The 21186-nt window shown below is 29.1% G+C and overlaps 2 protein-coding genes across 2 annotated transcripts; one reads left to right on the top strand and one right to left on the bottom strand.

The window, feature by feature from the left end:
* Window positions 1-6732: 6732 nt before the first annotated feature.
* LOC113376592 (eukaryotic peptide chain release factor subunit 1) lies at window positions 6733-13953 on the bottom strand. The gene is given in 11 exon segments (XM_026616563.1): window positions 6733-7121; window positions 10121-10268; window positions 10347-10406; window positions 10569-10605; window positions 10900-11022; window positions 11130-11298; window positions 11301-11402; window positions 12165-12422; window positions 12876-13051; window positions 13218-13312; window positions 13612-13953. Coding segments are annotated over 10 exon segments (1245 nt in total). The 5' UTR covers window positions 13304-13312; window positions 13612-13953; the 3' UTR covers window positions 6733-7035.
* Window positions 13954-15530: 1577 nt separating this feature from the next.
* Window positions 15531-20916, top strand: LOC113376440 (patj homolog). The gene is made up of 13 exons (XM_026616351.1): window positions 15531-15639; window positions 15780-16026; window positions 16646-16866; window positions 17109-17310; window positions 17382-17628; window positions 17724-17881; window positions 18098-18190; window positions 18254-18455; window positions 18637-19364; window positions 19485-19676; window positions 19808-20008; window positions 20131-20401; window positions 20627-20916. The coding sequence occupies exons 1-13, from the start codon at window positions 15637-15639 to the stop codon at window positions 20865-20867; spliced, it is 3006 nt and encodes a 1001-aa protein (XP_026472136.1). The 5' UTR covers window positions 15531-15636; the 3' UTR covers window positions 20868-20916.
* The last annotated feature ends 270 nt before the right edge of the window (window positions 20917-21186 follow it).

The raw sequence follows: 21186 nt of genomic DNA, 5'->3' as shown, positions 1-21186 counted from the left end.
CATAATGACGGTATATAGTGCAACAATTGTTGCATACTTTCCGTGCGTATTTGTATTAAATATAAATAATCCATATAGTTAAAAATATCGAATGAGCTAAAACTGCAACTCCATAAGTAATATATTTATTAAAAATAATTTCATTTACATTACTAGAAAATAACTAAACTAAACTAACTTAACTAAATTTTTGGTGATTATTATCCTAAAACCTATTATCTTATTTTCTATATATAGTATTATAACTATTTATATAATTTAAACTAATTATTCGCGTTGGGTTCACCACCTTCTAAAGTACTGAAAATAACAAATTTTGAATTATTATAGTTTTACAGGTTTATTTTATCTAATAAAAAATGTTAGTTGACATTTTCGAAATATGTGAAATATATTTCAACTTACGGAAAATTGCAAATAAATCTGTCATGGGCATGACAGTATATGTATATTTAGCAGTATATGTAATTGATTTGTCCACTTTTATCCATTGGGTAACATCATATTTACCAATATCTCTGCTATTCTCACATCTGTCAATAGCTGCTCCACATCTAGCAGTTCTGCCTCTGTCCGAACAGGAAATTTATTATAAACTGCCAGTGTATAATGAGGCAAATCATCCTTCATATCACACTGGCATCACTGCTTATTAAGCCTATTCATTAAAACTTGGTGCCGTAATGAATCAGCCTTTTTATTAATATTGAGTGCAAAATCTGAACAATATACAACCTTATACTGAGGTTTACCACAATATTCTATCAAAGGTCCTTCGAAATGCATAGACATCTCACAAGCTCTAGGCATGGCTACAGGCCTTACATGTTTTCCCATAAAAAGTTCTTTCACCTCAAAGTATCTTTTATAACTTTGCTGCAATGGTTTCTCTGACTTCCGTATGTATTTTTTCAAGACCTGCATGTAATTCTCAAATTTAAAGGCACTAAATGAATCAAGTGTACCAAAACTTCTGGTGTCATTAGCTAAGTGTAAAATGTTATGTATATTATGACTTACATAATGATCTCCATATAAAACCTTAAATCTTTCAACAAAATGATGAAGTAGCTGCTGAGCATAATCTAAATTTTAGATTCTAAAAGATCATTTAATAACGTGTTGCTACATAAAATTTCAATAGCAATATGTAAAGTAAGAAAAATTTTATAAAAGTCATTTGAAATATGACATGAGATTTCAAAACTACTGGACCACTATACAATAATAATTGTCTAAATTCTGTAGCTTTCGTAAAGTATTTTTATTATACGTATACGTAAAACGTAAATATATTTTGTTTAGCCAATTTATAAGTATTTTTAAATATCAAATAAATAAATTATAATTAACTAAATATAAATATTTAATTTAAAAAATGGTTTATTGACATTTAAAACTAACATTGCTACTTGTCTATCTCAGAAACACCTAGAAGCCCTTAAGAGGACGTCTTCAGGGCTTCGAGGAGGAACTTCAAATGAGGTATGTAAACAATTGCAAATATATGTTCTAAAAACTGGGGTGCATGGCAAATTGCTAGAACTTTCTCTACCGTATCGAAATATTTGAAGAATTTTAAATGTTTTCAAATAGATTATTATAAGTATACTGTAGCTTTCATTATTCGTATGTTATGGACAAAATATAAAAAAGCTAATAAATTGTACGACGACGTTTATATATCTTTACATAAAAAGTAAATAAACAAAACTTAATCGAGCGGAGTTAAAATTAAAGACATTATCCCTTATTTTTATTAATCATATAAACTGAATAGCAAAGTTAAAAATATTTATTCCAAGTAAAGTCAGCTAGAATTTTTGCTAGAATTAAAATTTAAATCCAAATTATTTCTATATTTAAAAAAAAAGAAAGCTAAAAAAGACGGGTCTGTCTTTGCCAAAAACGTTTCCCATGCGCCCGAACTCACGAAAACAAAGTCGTGGATGAAAAATGGTATCCACACGCATCCATTTTTTAAGGTATGTCAATATATTCAAAATCTCTGAAACTTAAAGATATGCAAAACTAGCTGTAAGTGGAATTCTGTCTTAAAGCAATTAAGGCATCGTGCCTTAATGCAAATTGCTGGAACTTTCCGTACCAAAAATTTATTAACGATTAACATTTTTAAAAAAGATTACTTCGAAAAAATAAGATTTTTAAGAAACTATAAATTGGTCAAAAAATTACTTTTTTTGAAAAAAAAAATATATTTTTTTTTTAAAAAAATGTTTTCTTGATTTTGACATATTTTGGAAGATCTGAACTTTTTTTCAAAGCAATCGTACTGCTTTAACTGCATAGAAACAAAATATAAAGCGCATAAGCGCCGCGTCGCTGTCTAAAATCTCTGAATGTAAAAAAAATATACTTATTGTTAAAATCTCTATAAAATATCTGATAATTTGATGTGCATATATCTAATGATCATTTTTGACCGCCAAATGGCATTTTTTTACTTTTTTCGTTATATCTCCGAAACCGCTAGACCTACCTTTTTGAATTATAAAAATCGGACGCTCCGTTCTCTTAAAAACTGAGGTACCGATTTTGGCACTTTTTGCCCCATATCTTCGGAACGGCTAGACCTGCCTCCGCCAAAAACTAATCAGCACGTCTCCTTATCAATACGAATCGAATATTTTTTGAATTATTCAAATCGCTTCATCCGTGTTCCCGAAATCGTCGACGAAAATTTGTATCCGCACACACATACATACACGCACACACACACACACATACATCCATTTTTTCTAAGGTATGCCAAAATATTCAGAAACCTCTGAAACGTAAAGATATATAAAAATTTTCATTTTCGATTTTTTTGCGATTACTAATAACTTACCCTACGGGAAGTTAAAAAATATTTTCGATTTTTGGATATTTACTATAACACTACGGGAAGTTAATAAGTAAGTAAGAAGCATTTTGCTTTAGGCAAGTTGCATGATCTTCCCGATACGTGTAAATAATCGAGTTTATCAGCTAGAATTAGAATTAACTATGTGTTTAGATGAAATGTTCAAACGTTTATTTTGAGAATAAAGATTTTGCTTTCATTAAAAACGATTTTCAAGTGATATTTTGGAAACATACGTATAATATCTGTAATAATATAAATTAAATTAATTTAATATTACATTTCATTTCATCCATTTCGGATATTATTTGAGTGCGGGCGTAAACTGTAAGTACAAGCTACTTACGAAACACCACAGAAATGTACATATATGCTTCTGCGCTTCGGCATTGAATCTGCTTAGAATCGCTTGAATAAACGCGTGGCGAAATTCAAAAGTTTGATGTTTTTTATAATTCAACCGTTTATCGTAGGCCTATAATATTTTAGTATGTTATTTCAGACTACGAAACTTATTGTTATACAAAGTTTCATCAGAATTGTCAAAAATTAAACATTTAATTACAAAGAAACAGCCCGGCCGATCTTTACTAAAAACTATTTAACGTGATTCCTAACCAATATCTTTCTGTAATTCTTAAAATCAATTCAAGATTGTGTGATAAAACTTCGACGAAAGACAAACATTGACTCACAAACATACAAACTTTTCCCAGATTTAGTCTCAATGAGACTCTCATTCGATTCAGAATGACTTAAACGCCGAGAAAACATGAAATATATAGTAAATCGGATTTTTTGGGAAAACATGACCTACTTTTCGGGAAGTTAAATTAGTCAAATACAACGTTATCTGCAAAAGCATGAAAAAAGATGAAACGGCACATCGGCAATTTTTTTTCGGATAAGGGAGGACGTTGTAAAGAGCCCGGATGTAAATGCTCTAATTGCAACGTTCATTTATGTTTAATGCCAAATACAAACTGTTTTATGGATTTCTACGAATAAATTTGACAAAAAATATAACTTGGGGGAAGGGTGAGGTGTAGTAAGATATCACGTGCATCATGCATCTATTTTTTACTTCAATATAAAAAAAATCTAAAATTTTTCAAAAATCTTTTTTTTTATTATTTATTTGTTGTTCATGTATACACGTACATCAGTCATATACATTTATAAGATATCTTTACTTTTTTTTTTATTTTATGGTGCATCATATATCCTTTTCTTTGTCAATAATGTCATAAAATTGGTTGGGAGAGAGATTTTTTGTCTTACTATCGCCCTCCCTAGTTCTTACCTCCCATTTTTTGCACTTCATAATTGCTATTTTGAAGGTGATATGATTGTGCCTCTCTCATAGAAACTCTCGTCCATATGTGAGAAAGTCGATTTTTACAAGCTTCTCTTGAAGCAAGTTTGTCATCAGCAAAACTATTTGCCATGGACAGAAATAAATGGTAATCGCTTGGTGCCAGAGCACCGCACTTTAAAATGAATGCATAGAACCTCCCAACTATAAGCTTCCGAAGTTAAGTGTTATTTAAGTGTAATTTATAAATTAAGCTATTGGAAATGAATTTGTTCTATAAATTGTAGTGTATAATTTTTAATATACCATTTGATTGAACATATTTCGAAATACGTGGTGATCGTTTTACGTGGCTGATTTGAATTTCACAGTATAGTAAGGGTGGAATCTAAGAGTCATCATTTTATTTAAAGCAGTACTGCATTTAGGATCACTCATTATGATTTGGGAAACCAAGTGGTAAGGGTTGGCCATGCCGGAGTACTTTTTTTATTTTTGGGCCAATTTTTATTTTGTTATAATGCGTACTTGAAAAACATATAACTTTAAATTTTTGCCTGCTTACCACAAACCCCTATTTCGTAAGAATTATTATAGTAATTATATAATTTTTCATCTTCATTTCTCTGTAAGTGAACGTTTTCAACTGAAATTTGATTAAGATTTTTTGAGCTTATGAAAAAGCTTAATTTTACACTGAAAAAAATAATTTTATCAAGAGTTGTCCAACTCAAACACTTATTTTTAATGTATTGGATCTTCTTATTTTTTTTAAAGCTTGCTTGAAAAATATATGGAGAATAAAAATAAATGAGAGCAAGTCTAACCATAACGTTTACACTGAACAAGCCAACATGCCCAGGAGTGGCCAAGCAATATAGATCGCAGATTGACGTGGAAGGACCACATACGCGCAAAATTCGAACCGCTGAACTATACTGGCTTCTGGGACGCCAATTCTAGTCAATTCTATCCATAAATAAACTTCTAAATTGACAAGGTAGTAATAAAACCAATATGGACTTATGGCATACAATATTGGGGCTGTGGAGCAAATCCAACATAGTGCTAATGCAACTTGCCCAATCGAAAATATTAAGACAGATTATACTGATGCTCCATGGTTCGTAAGCAATAAGACCTTACACGACGATCTTCTTATTAAATTTATAAACAGAGTTATACAAATCAACACCCCCCGCCCCCAATTTTAATAAACTAGAACATCAAACAAACTCTATAGCCACTTAGCTTCTTCTGACACACATGAATGACATAAGCTCATAGAATTGTCCTGTATTCTGATTGCTATTGAAAATAAAATAATAAGATTTAAAAAAAAAATAAAAAGCTCTCAATTTTTACTTTCCTACCACACTTTCTAATTTGATTAATCATTTTTAACCTGATCTGTAACTAGTCAATTGAGATCGTGTTTTTGTGAACGTCCTTCACTTAATTTGGATTCAAATTTTTCAAAGTTAATGAAAAAGTTTTATTTTTTATTAAGAGCTTTATTTTTAATTTTCATTGCGAGTTGATCACCTTTGGTTGATCAACACTCTTTAAATTTTTTTAAGACATTTTTAAGACTAGACACTTATATACAGATACTGTTTACTTAAAAAGTAAATATTGATATAAAAAATAATTTAAATATAGGATAGAGTGTGGTCAGCGGGTAAAAAAATACACTTTAATTTACCTTTAATTGGTTTGTGATATTTTTATCTTTGTTAGATGCAAAAGATTTTTGTAACACAATTCATTCAGTATTTAGGCGCCAATAACTCTACATACTAGAATGTAACAAAAAAATTGTCAACAAATTATATAGTTCTAAATGTTCCAATTATTAATGGCTTGGTTTATTACTGTGTTTTTGTGTAAATAATTCTCTGTATTTATCTATAAGTTCTATAATTTTATATCGTTTTCCTTCTACATTAGTTCCAAATCTTGTAGTTGTTCCACTGAATGACGGTCTCGACGAAGACGAAGAAGTTAAGCAAAGCTTTTTTACTGCTTTAGTTTTTTTTTTACTTGGTGTTACTGCCCGATTCAAAATAACTCTTCAATATATATATATATATATATATATATATATATATATATAATATACATATATATCTGTGTGTGTGTGGAGTTGAGCTTCAAACAAGAAATAAAGAAGGTAATAAAAACAGTTTTTTTTTAATTATTTATTGTTAATGTCCCGGAACTATGTACGTTTTAACTTTATCTGTCAAGAACAAATTATAAATAAATGAATTAAAATATAAATAATTATAAATGAATGGATTATATAAATATAATATATATATATATATATATATATATATATATATATATAAATAATGTGTGTGTGATATCTACCAATAGCAAAGCATTGAAAAGCCAACAGTTTCACAAGAGTATTTCATATAATTATGGATATATGTACATAATAAAAAAAGAACTTATGTTCCGAAGTTACCATTTACTATATAATATTAACAATGATAGACATTATTTACATAAATTTATTACAGCAATATATTCTGTTACTTTAATGAAATCATTTCTGAAGGTGGAGTGATTTCAAATTATATTTTACTCAGTATGTTGAATCACTGAATCATAAATAAGAAATTTACAGAACAACTTCATACAATACTGACATTCATAATTCTAAAACAAATTGCAACCACGAACTTCACTATACATAGTTGCAATTGCAAAAGCAATTGTCTATGTCAACTTTAAAAAGAATTGCGATATAACTCCGTCAACTTAATTTAATCTAATCATAGCAATGTCTCTAATTTAAAGATATTTGTATAAAAAAGGAATCTTGCAATATCTCCATATAGAATCAGTAATCATCCAAGTCATAGGCATCATTCATATCCAAATCATCAAGTTGCATGCTCTGGAAATCTACTTTATAGCGCAAACAACCTGAAATAAATTGGACAAGTAGTAAATAAAAATCATATTTAATATTTTGTAGGTAAGTATTCGGTAGAACAGTTGAATATGCATATTCTACAAAAACTAAACATGTACACAAACACACACACACACACACACACATTGTATATTATTATATATATATATACACACACATATATATATATATACACACATATATATACATACATGTGTGTGTGTGTGTGTGTGCAGGGTGTCGTGGTGCAATTGTTAAGCATAATACCCTATAATCACTAAAAATAGCAGGGTTACTAGGTAAAATGAGATACTAGAGCTACTGCATGAAATATAATACACAAAATATAGATTCATACTATGTTTCCAATTGAAATTGTCTCTTTTGGGTACGGCTATGCAAAATGGTAATGAAACATCTCACAGTATTCTTCAATTTCAAGTCAAGTTTAATAGAAACAACAAACCAACTCTAAAGCAGTAGCTATTTTCTACCTTAATAAAGCAGTGCCCAATGGCAGTTTCTGTGGGGACAAGATTCAAGAGGAAACCGGAGATACAAGTTGGTATTGTTATTGAGCTTGACATACCCAAGCAAAATATGGAAGTTTGACGTATGTAGAAGTATTTCCTATACTATATTTCATTGATACCTAATGACTGGACAGTATTGCACCCGATGTTCAGAATTATTAGCATGGCTTTGATGTATTCAAATTTCAAAATAAATAATTATTGAACCAGGTTTTTGATTGTGAATAAAGATAAGTTTGATAAATTTTGAAATATATGCAATGATAATAACAATTTATAAACAACGTTTAGCTATTTCTGAAATGTATTGCACTGAATCTTTGTTAGATAGAACAATGTCAATGCAATCTTATGTTAAATTTGCAGTCAAAGTTTAATCGCATCTATGCAATCTAGCTGAGACCCGAATAAAAGTCCACACATATAAACATCTGTACATCATTATAAGCAGAGAATCTGGTAAAAAGGATGAGATTAATAATATATATAGATTTCAATATAGATATGGAATATATATTAAAAAGTAAGCTATAGCTTTATTCACATCAAAGGTAAAATCAATTAACGTCTGTTAATTAATCTATCAAGTAACCTTCACTCATTCGTTTTCAAGTTTGGCCTATGCCACACAATTTCTAATTTTCGAAATATGTTTTCATCATCAAACCCACATAAAACTAAAGTTCGTAAAAGTATACATAGAAAAACAACTATTATGGCATATGCTATTGCCAATAACTGGTCCTATTACATTTTAACCATGAAAATGAACACATTCTAACAAAAATAAGATCTACAACAAAAACCTAAGCTACAAATTTTTTATCTCCAATATGACGAAATTTTAAATATCAGCCCACTCTTTATGCAATAAGAATGATTTAACAATTATATAATTAAGGATTAAAATTATTTTTCTTCAAGAGCAGGCTTAATTTTTTTTAAAAATTGAACCTGATATTGCAGTTCAGTTATATCACATTTATATTCAAACTAGATGTTTTCAATAAATTTAAACCCTTAAACTCATATCAGTGAGATGAGTTTTAGGATGATTCTCACTACCAGGCATAAGTGAGTCACACCATAATCTAACTAAACAAACATGATTGTTAGAAAAGTTCAATACAAAAGCATAACAAAAATTGCATCTAACAACTAAAATCTAATTTACGAAATAACTTCATGCATCATTGTTTCCAGATTGATGCAATAAAAACTAAAAAACTTATTAAAACTTGTTAAAAAGCACATTTAGCAACTTCAAGCATAATTCACTACAACATCAAGATACCTTGGATATAATATGCTTATATAAATATATATGTACATACATATATATTTATATAGACATATTACTTGGTCATTGATAATATTAGATCAGCAGAAAATTAGTAATCATCCAAATCAACATCATCAAGTGGTTCATCAGCCTGTAGTGATTGGAAATCAACTTTGTAGCGAAGAATTCCTATTCAAAGATTTGCTCATTTTACACATTTGATGTAATAACTTCAATATTAAGAACATTTGTAGTTCTAAAAAATGTCAATAATTAAAACCATGCAATGCAATTATTTAAAGCAAATCAGTTGAACTGAAAAAAAATTCTTCGATATTTGTACTATAACTAAATATAAACTCGTAATATAACCATATATATATATATATATATATATATATATATTCCTCACAAAGATTAATTTAATGTTTAAGTTGAATAAGAACCGAATTGTATGGTTTTGTTTATACAAACAAATACAAGAGATACAATCACACACATCGAACTTTGTGAAATTTATCTGTATGAAAGACATTAACACTTTTATAGATAAAAAGTTACTAGCTATTTCTTTTTAGCTATTTTAAAAATAATACAAAACAAAGAGCAAATCTTTTCCCTAGAACCCAACCATCGCCATGAACTATCGGTATAAATTTTATCAACTATTAAGAAAAACAAGAACAACATTCAAATAAAGTCAAAGTTTCTATTAATTTTACTGTGAATGCAATATGTTACAAAAAATCAAATATTGACTTTATATCATTTTCATAGAAAATAAAATTATATTACGGGACCTAATAAAATGTTTGTTTTTAAAAATTATGTATTATTATTATATATTAATATTAAAATGTGGGAAAGCTACTATTTACTCTTAATAAATAATAGCAATATGACAACCATTAAACCATATATTTTTCTGTATATTTTAGGTAGAAAACATCACAATTTGCCATTCTTTCTTTCTTAATGATCAAAGTTAGCTATACTTCTGAAAGATTCCTCATAGAATTTGTATACTAATTAGTAAATTACAAAAGCCTTATCAGTATGTGTTATTACTAACAAGAGCAAATATCATCCTAACAATTCACATTTGAAATGTTCAAAAGACCAATTTTTACCATTGGTCAAGTATTAATATATAGTTATATGTAAGTTATTTACATCAAGCTTAATAAAAATTTACCTCCAATTCCACCAAAACCCGGAACAAATTGACTACCCTCCTGTGATTTATCAGTAATAATTTCTAAAGTCGCACCAAAACTTTTGTAATTATTGGCAAGCCACTCAAGTAACGGTTGAGAATCCACTAATTCCAATTCTACACCACTCTGAAAATATATTTTTTATGCTATAAATAGTAATATAAGAGTATATAATGTAACTAAATATAATAAAATAATACCCACATCTTTATCTGTAAAATGGCTTTTATCTTTCTCTTGTTCTGGCGTTAAGTGCAAGACCGTCTCCACTGCACTTGTGTGATTTTTAAGGACATATCTATAAATCAAGTAGTTAATATCACATATAAATATGTATCGTCACTTAGTGAAATAAATTCACCAAACTGAAGGCAAGTTCTTATTTAAATTTAACATGTACATTACAAGTATAAAAGAACTTAAGACCGTCTCCACTGCACTTGTGTGATTTTTAAGGACATATCTATAAATCAAGTAGTTAATATCACATATAAATATGTATCGTCACTTAGTGAAATAAATTCACCAAACTGAAGGCAAGTTCTTATTTAAATTTAACATGTACATTACAAGTATAAAAGAACTTATTTTCTTGAAATGATTTTTCACATACTTATAGCTGAAGTTATCAGTAAACTAAGTGTTACTCCAAATTACTTTCATCAACCAAATTATTCACCAAATAAAGACAAAATTAGTGCAGGATACAAACTTGGATTGAAATAAAAAATATTTTTTTATGGTTATATTAACAGACCTTTGGATATCTAAATTTTCCCAACAAATTAACGTTTCTACAGATCCAAGTTCAAGTGCCCTCAATGTATCCTCTACACCAAAGCAATATTTCCCTGTGTCTTGAGATATTTCATCAAAGTACCTGAAAAGATCATAAATAAAATATATCTAAAATTGTGAGTCCATATATTTTGATCATTTCATATACAAAAGAAATAAAAAATTATTTGTTATCACATGTTTCATCACCTTCCAATAAGTTTTTTTTCCTGAATGAATTTTACATTTTGTAAAGATTCTGCTGCTAGTTCAATAGCTTGATTAAATCCATTCTCTCCACCATAGGAAACATCAACCAATTTGATAATCTTAGCTTGTAATCTCTGCAAAATGCAAAATCTTATAATATTTTTTTTTATATGATGATAACTTTTCTGACATAGTTATGTCGCTTTTCCATACGAAGACGAGCAAAACGCAACGCAGACTGACCTCCTCTACCATGTTTTTTTGGAAGATCCACTGTAAAATTTTTAATATATATATATATATATATATATATATATATATATATGTATATATATATAAGTTACAACAATTATTAATAAATTAATTTTATGTCATTTATTTATGCAGTCTAAACCAAATAAACTATATCCCAACACATAATATGCATCAAAAGAGCAACTATCGAACTATATTACGAAAATTAATTAAATAAAAAAAATTTATATAAAAACCAAACTTCAAAGTATGACTATGTCAATATAAGCGGTCGGTCAATATATCAGGCTCATTCTAAATAATCTACCAAATATGTATGTAAATTTTTTTCTACTAATGACATTATATGTTAATATGTAAAAATGATGAAATATGATAAAAAAATAAAGGTTCTTTAGAAACTTTTCCTGTTATGTTTGATGTTATATTTTTCAATATCATAATATTCATATATTAATATACAAGCGTGTTGAGAACTATAGTTTCAGAGAAAACAAAGAAATTAAATGAAAGCCAGGCATGAGTTTGAGACAAATAGGTCCATATAACAAGAACAATTTATTAAAGGCAAAATAGAGCAAACTTAATTATCATTAGATTATATACAAAAGTAGGATGAAAAGATGCTTAAGCAAACAAATTTTGTAACATAATGCCAACAAAAAACTAGTTACAAATTTTGCAGCATATTTAAATTACGGAATGAAATTGAAATTTCAAAATCAATTACAAACAAAACAAATAATATATCAGCACTAAAAAGACAATTTTGCAGTTCACCTGTAAATTTATGCAAAACTTCTCTAGTATTTCCTTGCAATGTTCCAAAAAGGGCACCATTACCATCCATAACTATAAACCCAAATTTGTTGTCATCTGCCAAGAGAGCTGTTAGCGCTTCAGTGTGGAATTTGTTATCACATAAGTATAACGAAGTATTAATGGGTTTAAATGGCTCAAAATCTATATTCACTTTCTTTTCTTTGCCTTCTTCAGTAACTATTGTTCCACAATAAATGACCAAACCATTTGGGGGAACTACAAGAGAAAGTATTGATTATTACATCAATCAATAAATAATCTAACAACTACAACAGGCAACTACAAGTTTGGGAAAGCTCAATAAGTTGGGTTAAGCAGATAAAACAGCTATATATATATATATATATATATATATATATATATATATATATATATATATTGTGTGTTCATATGCCTATACAAATAGATTTGAAGCCCTCCCAATTAGTTTATCAAATAAGATGATAAAAATTGATAATGTCGGAATTAAATTTGAAAAAAAAAAATTGGCATAGCAAATAGCACATTATTAATTAACCCTGCTTATGTTGTCCAAATACATACAATAATTTTATATGTTTCCTCATTCTAAACTAGAATTTAGTCACAAAATCAATCAGTACAGATACAAGTATATGTAACAGAATTAATGTCTAAAACTAATTATCTTATGTTACAACATTGTTTTACCTTTAGTATACAATTTCAGCCTTTGCTGAACAGAAGTGATAGCACCTAAAACAGATAATCGATTCACTCTTGATTTAATATTTGAGGCAGTTCCAAACTCATCAGCTAACATTTTACTAACTCGCGATATTTGATCTTTAGGAGGAATTATTAGGGATATCATACTCGTTCCATTCCTGCAATGCATTGAAAGTTGGAAATCAGAATAGAATGTCGAATACGAGTAACGAGTTTGAATAACTCTAGATTATGCCTAATTAAAAAAAAAAACGAAATACTGCGTATAAATCATGATAATTAAATATATATATATAGGTATTTTACTTGACTTATATGACTCACCCTCGTGCCATTTCAAGACTTTTAATGAGTTTCTTAATTTTCCAAATTTCAACATTACGATCAGCGGATGTCTCCTCATTAGACATTTTGGTTATTTAATATAAGCAAAATGATATCATACTCGTTCCATTCCTGCAATGCATTGAAAGTTGGAAATCAGAATAGAATGTCGAATACGAGTAACGAGTGTTTGAATAACTCTAGATTATGCCTAATTAAAAAAAAAACGAAATACTGCGTATAAATCATGATAATTAAATATATATATATAGGTATTTTACTTGACTTATATGACTCACCCTCGTGCCATTTCAAGACTTTTAATGAGTTTCTTAATTTTCCAAATTTCAACATTACGATCAGCGGATGTCTCCTCATTAGACATTTTGGTTATTTAATATAAGCAAAATACCTCTAAGAACAAGGAATATATTATTCCAAACTTTTCCAATTAATAGCAAAATGGCGTTGACGAAATAAGTGAATGTGGCAATTTCTCTCAATTCACATATGGTAATACATATATTGTATTCACAAATTATACAAATCACAGCAAAATATAATTATTGAGAAAAACCGCACGCACCGAAACGTAATTTAATTAATTTCTTAAACACGACACTGAACCTGAACGACACATTGCAATCTTACAATAGAAGCCATGTGCTAAACTCATCCACGATGTGACTATGGTGACTAGTATTTATACGATATTATATATTGACAGGCACTGCGGTCTGTCTGGCCTATAATAGATCTATATCGTCATTGTCAAAACTCGGTTTAAAGCATAGATGCAGACGAAATGAAATTTTCTCAATTTATTATAGAATAAGAATATTGTCGACAGAAATAAAATTGATAAAAATACGTTAATTGTTTTCTGTACGATATTGCTAAGTTGTAAAGCACAGCTTGTAATAGCATTGCAGACGTTTTTTTTAAAAAAATTCGTTATCTTCATTTATTTCATTTTGAAAACTGTATATAATTAATTTTTATTGTGTTTAGATTCTGTATTAAGAATTAATGGTTTCCCGAAGTCACTTGTGAGGTTGTGTAGGATAAAATGTTCAGTCATTTCGTAATTTTTTATAGTATTAACTTCCCGTAAGATAAGTCATTGTAATCGAAATTGAAAATTTTTACATTTCTTACGTTTTGAAGGTTTCTGAACATTTTGGCATACCTCAGAAAAAATGGATGTGTGTGTGTATGTATGTATGGATACAATTTTTCGTTCACGTTTTCGGGCGCACGGATCAACCGATTTGAATGGTTCAAAAAACATTCGATTTCTATTGATAGGGAGATGTGCTGATTAGTTTTTGGCGAAGGCAGCTCCAGCCGTTACAGAGATACGGAGCAAAGAATGCAGAAAATAGAAATCGAGTTTTTGAGTGAACGGAGCATTTGATTTAAATGATCTAAAAACATTCAATTAGTAATCTTTGGGAGAAGGGATTATTAGTTTTTGGCAATGGCAGGCATAGCCATTTCGAAAATACAGAGCTAAATGTGGAAAAATGGCAGTTTTTGAGAGAACTAAGCGTCCAATTTAATTGATTCAAAGAACTTTCAGCTTGTTTTAACAAAATAATTGATTTTGAAAAAAAAATTTTTGTTTTTTTTGTATATCGAAAATAATTCAGATTTTATTTTTAATTCTGACTAAAGTTCTAATATACTTTAAACAAATAATTTTAACTTTGCAATTCAGTTTATATAATTCTTATAAATATTAGACAATGTTACAATATTTATAATAATCTATTTGAAAACATTCAGTATTCCCTGAACATTTCATCACGGTACGGGAAGTTCCAGCAATTTGCCTTAAGTCACGATGCCATACACCCCACTATTTACATATATATATATATATATATATATATATATATATATATATATATATAAGTATACCCTAGACAATATAATAATACTACACTATTTATTTATAAATAAATTTACAAACGTTTTGAGACTAGGTTTGTATTGCCTATATTTGTAATATATTTAAATTCTCATTTTGTAATCAGATCTTCGGTCCTATGAGCTGTTGTGCTCAAACTTCTCCTTTTATACCGCATTTAGTTGTTAACACTATGTTAATATATGGATATTTGATTACATTATTGAAGTTGTGGTCTCATCGCAAGATATATGTTATTATTATTACTCTATTATACTCCCCTGATAAAAGTATTGCTTACGCAGTGTTGCCAATATATTTTATTTAAACTATCTGTCAAATTATGTAATTTTAAGTTTTTGATTGTGTCGACATTTGCAACATTACAAAAACTGTGTGCAGTGAAGCTTATGTTTGTTTTTATTTTGACGTTGCTAAAATTTTAGCTTTAATGTTTGTTTTCTTGTGATAAATTAGTTTTATTTTAAAGGCTAGCGCATAATAATAATGGTAATCATAATAAATATTATTGTAAAAGAAAGCTTGTAACCTCAACGATATTTAACGTGTAGCTGTCATTTGTTAATTTGGAAGTTTTAAGTTATTTTTTTTTCTATTCATGTATTACTTAGACGATTAACTTTTATTAGATGCATCTGAGCGCTGACATATCTAGTGCACTTCAGCAACTTGAGAGCATCAAGACAGCAATAGATGACTCCCATGATCCAAAACTTCAGCTCAGTACTAATGAAGATTTGGATATGATAATAAGCCTATTGCAAGATCCAGTTTTTCGAAGCATTGTTACTACTCAAGATTCACTAGGTGAATTGAATTCCCAAATAACACAACATCCATCAATATTACCAGGAGATTTTGATATAACTACTTCAGGTATCAACTTTATTTTTTTACAAGCTATTTGTGTTTTTATGGAGTGAAGATTAATAATTGTGAAAACTTCATCCTTGAGTTTAAAACACACAAGCAAAAATGCCATAAATAACTGTCATATTAACCAATTAACACTCATGCTTGTTACTATATATTGTTTCTTTTATACTCGGAAACTTGTAACTCTTTTCTGCACGGATTCAGTATATTTTATCCTTGCACTTGTCACTTATTTTTCTTGCACTAGTTAAACATATAATTTATTTGTTTAAGTTGAAAATGCTTACTGATTTTTTATCAATGCAAAATCAAATTGAATTGCAACTTGTTTCAAGTGTTAGTCATTATTTAAAATAATACTTTTTCTATATATATATATATATATATATATATATATATATATATATGTATAAAAATTGAAATATATAATAAGCAGACCAGAACTTAATAATAAAATCAGTTTGTTATTATTAACTGTGACTTTTAATAGTTTAATTAAACATTTAGAGGTGAACATACTCATTGCTAATGTTTATTCATGATTGCAATAAATGTCCATTTTTGTTTCATAATATCTGATTTCGTGTTATATAAACTATTGTTTTTAATTTGAATAAAGGTGATCTAATTCTGACGGTGCCCCCTTCTCTTGATTTATATGATAATGAGTACACTGATGAACAAAGAGTACCCTCTGCACAATTAAGTCCAGGTAGCCCTCAGAGTTTAGGTTATAGCATCGTTGGGGGTCAGTCAGGGGAAACATTAACATTACATGAAGGAGATCAAATATTGGCAATTGATGGTCAAACTATAGATTGTAATATTTCCCATCAACAAGTAAGTGGTAATAATAAGTTGTTTAATTAATAAGATTTTATTATAGTTAAAATAAAATTATGTGAAGTGCAAACTGTATTAAATCGAAGAGTTAAATTTTCATTTGTTTCGCATTAGTCATAAAATTTTATGACTATTGTTAATGTTGTATTGCTGAAATTGTAAACTTTTTTAGTTTATCTTAGTCATATTTTATTTTTTCACTTAAATTGCAATTAAGCCCATTGAATATAATCTTGCAGGCGATAAATATTTTGCAAAAGGCCAAAGGATTGGTTGAGTTGGTGGTTGCCAGAACTGGTAGTGAAGATGATCGCTGCTCATCTATTGTCAGTGGCGTTTCTCCAACCAAACCAGGAATAGTTTCTGATATGATTTTAGGAACTGAATGGGCTCAAGTCGAAGCTATCGATCTTGTAAATGATGGAACAGGACTTGGCTTTGGTAAATATTTTTGACCATATTGCACAATTGTTTCAGTTTATATGTAATATTTCATTCATATTTTACTGCAGGGATAATAGGAGCTCGTACTTCTGGTGTTATTGTAAAAACAATATTACCAGGAGGTGTAGCAGACCGTGATGGACGACTTCAAAGTGGAGATCACATTTTACAAATTGGCAATGTTAATCTTCATCGAATGCAATCAGAGCATGTAGCAGCTGTTCTAAGACAAAGTGGCACGCATGTGCGTTTAGTTGTGGCAAGGCCAATAGATCCAGTAGAGAGGCATAGTAGTGCTCCAGTTGTTCCCACTAGGTGAGTTGTATATTATACATACATATATAGTATTTAATTAGTGTATATATGTAAATACATATAAAAAATGCTACTGTTTAAATTTTTTGTAATAGATTACTAGCAGATCCAATAGAATTAGATGCGCACTTAATAGCAGCTGGCTATCCAGAAATTTTTAGAAATGATTCAAGTTCTAATTCTCCATCACCTATTGCTGATTCGCATCCAAATTCATTTATATACAATGCAGATGGTCACACATTACCGTTAGGTAATTTTCATAAACAATATTCTTTTTAATCGATATATATATATATATATATATATATATATATATATATATATATATGTATATGTTATATATACAGTAAACCCCGCTTAGACTTTAATACATATGTTAGCATGAAATTCAGGATCATATATATATATATATATATATATATATATATATATATATATATATATATATAATTATTGCTTATTACAGCTGCTAGTAGGATAAACCTAGATTTACCAGAAATGGAGAAATTTTCTGTTGAATTGAAAAAAGACCTTAATGGGCTCGGAATCACAATTGCGGGTAACATTTAGTGATATTTTAAATATTTATGCAAGATATCGATTTTCGCATTTTTTTTTAAAGGTTACGTTTGTGAAAAAGAAGAATTATCTGGAATATTTGTTAAAAGTGTATCATCAGGTAGCGCTGCTGATTTATCTGGCAGAATTCAAGTAAATGACAGAATTGTTGAAGTGGATGGCCAATCACTGCAAGGATATTCAAATCATCAGGCAGTAGATGTTCTGAAAAGTAGTGGAACTATTGTTAGATTATGTTTAGAAAGGTAATTTTGTGACTTACATATGAATATATGTATAAGGCAATATGGAAAGAACACTATTGAAAATTTTGCTGGCACTTTCTATGGTTTTTTGAAGTGGTGACCCTCAGAACCAGTATTATATTTATGTGTATTATATATATATATATATATATATATATATATATATTAATGTTTGTTCTAGGTATTTAAGAGGGCCTAAATATGAGCAATTGCAACAAGCTATTGCTGCTAATGAACTTAAGCCTTCAACGCCCATCACGCCACCTCATGTGCCAGTTTCATCTCGAAATAATTCAAATATTGAAGAAGTAAGAAACCCAAACATATCAAGATTTGCAATAATTCAAAATGATGTGAGTAACAGCAAACCAATAATTAATGAAAAGCTTAAAGATTGTGGTACTTTAATATCTGATGACCGTAAACGAAAGGAGTCTGTAGTATCCATACAAAATGATAAATGCTATAGTAAAGATAATTTGATTTCATCACATGCTCTGAGAAAAAGTTCAAACCATTCTGTGCACAGTGAACATTCATCGCATGAAGTGCCACTAAAGTCTGATATGATTTTAAATCCAGCACATTTATTAAATAGTGATAGGATCAAAAATGATTTGCATTCGTTCACACTACCTAATGATAGAAATGAAAAATCTAAGACTTTAAAAAACCAAGTTGGAGTAACTCTAGCACCAGCTCAAAACATGTCCATGTCACTGGATAGAAATGCTAAGTTCAACGATTCTTTATTAAATACGGAATTTGTTGTAGAAACTTCTGTTGATGATAATTTATGTGAAAATAAAAATATTGACTTAGTTCTGTTAAGAAATAGCAATCAGTTTGAAAGTGAATTAACACCTGCCATGGAAGAAGTAATCAAGGCTAAATGGAATAATATTGTTGGTATGAAAATCAGATAATTGTGAAACTTAGTTTTATTCATAGAAATATTTACTTCTGAAGTATTTGTTATATAGAAAAAAAATAAAACAATGTGAATTGGTTAAATTTTCTGTTTTGTAGGCGAGGAAACAGAAATAGTGGTTGCGCAGCTTAGGAAATTTGGTGCAAGCGGAGGGCTTGGCATCAGTCTTGAAGGCACTGTAGATGTTGAAGATGGTAAGGAAGTTCGACCTCATCATTATATACGTTCCATATTACCAGAAGGTCCTGTAGGAAGACATGGAGCACTGAGATCTGGTGATGAACTGCTAGGTTTGATCTACACTATAATATTTCTCTGAATTAAATTAAGTTTTAACATTATTTGAAAGAATTATTTTTATAGATCAATGAACAATGTAATTTGTCATAGGTGATAAAATGCTTTTTTTTCTGTTTTGTAGAGGTTAATGGGTATCGACTACTTGGCATGAATCATATAGAAGTGGTATCCATATTGAAAGAGCTGCCTATAGGAGTAAGAATGGTTTGTGGTCGAGGTCCAATATGTTCATCTGATGTGTATATGTCACCATCGCCACCTCGTGGTAAATTGGGTGGTTCTCTGCAGAATCTCATGCCAACTACGGATAGATTAGTAAAAGGTGAAAACTAAAATCCTTATTATTTATTATTATTTTGATCACTTTTAATGCAACATTGGCAACAAAATTTAATAATGCTTAATGACTTGAAGTGTGGAGTCTTAATGAATAAACAATTTTAGCAAAATCTGATGGCAGTCTTGCAACCACAGGCAGCACCGGTGGCGGCGATTTTACTAAAATGAAGTCTAGGTCTTTAGAACCGTTAACAGGTCTTGCAATGTGGAGTTCTGAACCGCAAATAATTGAATTAATCAAAGGCGAACGTGGACTTGGCTTTTCAATTCTGGACTATCAAGACCCTATTGATCCGAATGATACTGTTATTGTAATTCGTAGCCTAGTGCCTGGAGGTGTAGCCCAGTTAGACGGTCGACTAATTCCAGGAGACAGGTTGGAATTTGCTAATATAGGTTGTTTCAACATACATAAAATCAGTAAAATTTATCGTTGCTCTGAGGAAACAGGTGCATCTTTTCATCTTAATGAATGTGTATATCTCGTTTAAGCAAATTGGAAATCATATAATACTGATTATTTTTTAAGTATAATTTATCTTCATGCATCTGTTTATAGTCATTCTCCCCTTTATTTATTGTGAAATTAATTCAATTTCAGATTACTATTTGTAAATGATATAATACTAGAGAATGCATCATTAGACCAAGCTGTTCAAGCTTTAAAGGGAGCTCCGAAAGGTGTAGTAAAAATAGGTGTGGCTAAACCTTTACCATTAGCAGATTCATCTTGTAGCAATAATCAAGAAGTTAGTTTTGAACCTCGGCAATTAGCACCAACTCCAATGACACCTACAAGTTCAACTTTTTCAGCCACACAAGGTGAAATTAAGATTAATTAGTGTTCACATCACCTAATTTATCATTATAATTAAATTTAGGCATTTTACTACAAACACATTCCATTTACATACTCAAAAAGTGCTTTGTGTTTAACTTAAAAATTTTATATTATTGATAATATACAATTTTGTAAATATGACTTATTTGTTAAACAAGAAATTAACTTTCTTTTATAATTATATAGAAGCTGTATAACTATATTATTTAAACAATTTAAATTTACTGACCTCATTTTCTTATGGTTATTTTATAGCATAGAAAATAGATTGGTTCTGATCAAAATTTATTATGAAAAGCTTTTTATATAATTTAAAAAAG

The sequence above is a fragment of the Ctenocephalides felis genome, unplaced genomic scaffold, assembly GCF_003426905.1.
Source record: "Ctenocephalides felis isolate EL2017-DRISC unplaced genomic scaffold, ASM342690v1 CF-g0.4_SCAFFOLD_01886, whole genome shotgun sequence".
In the NCBI taxonomy this organism is placed as follows: Eukaryota; Metazoa; Arthropoda; class Insecta; order Siphonaptera; family Pulicidae; genus Ctenocephalides; species Ctenocephalides felis.
Note: the sequence above shows the minus strand (reverse complement) of the source record. Positions and strands in the feature narration are given on the sequence as shown.

Excerpts from the sequence above, each read along its gene's own strand:
- LOC113376440 (XM_026616351.1), top strand. Across the intron at positions 16,867-17,108 it reads GTAATATTTCCCATCAACAA|GCGATAAATATTTTGCAAAA; the intron begins GTAAGTGGTAAT and ends ATAATCTTGCAG. Across the intron at positions 17,629-17,723 it reads GCTCCAGTTGTTCCCACTAG|ATTACTAGCAGATCCAATAG; the intron begins GTGAGTTGTATA and ends TTTTTGTAATAG.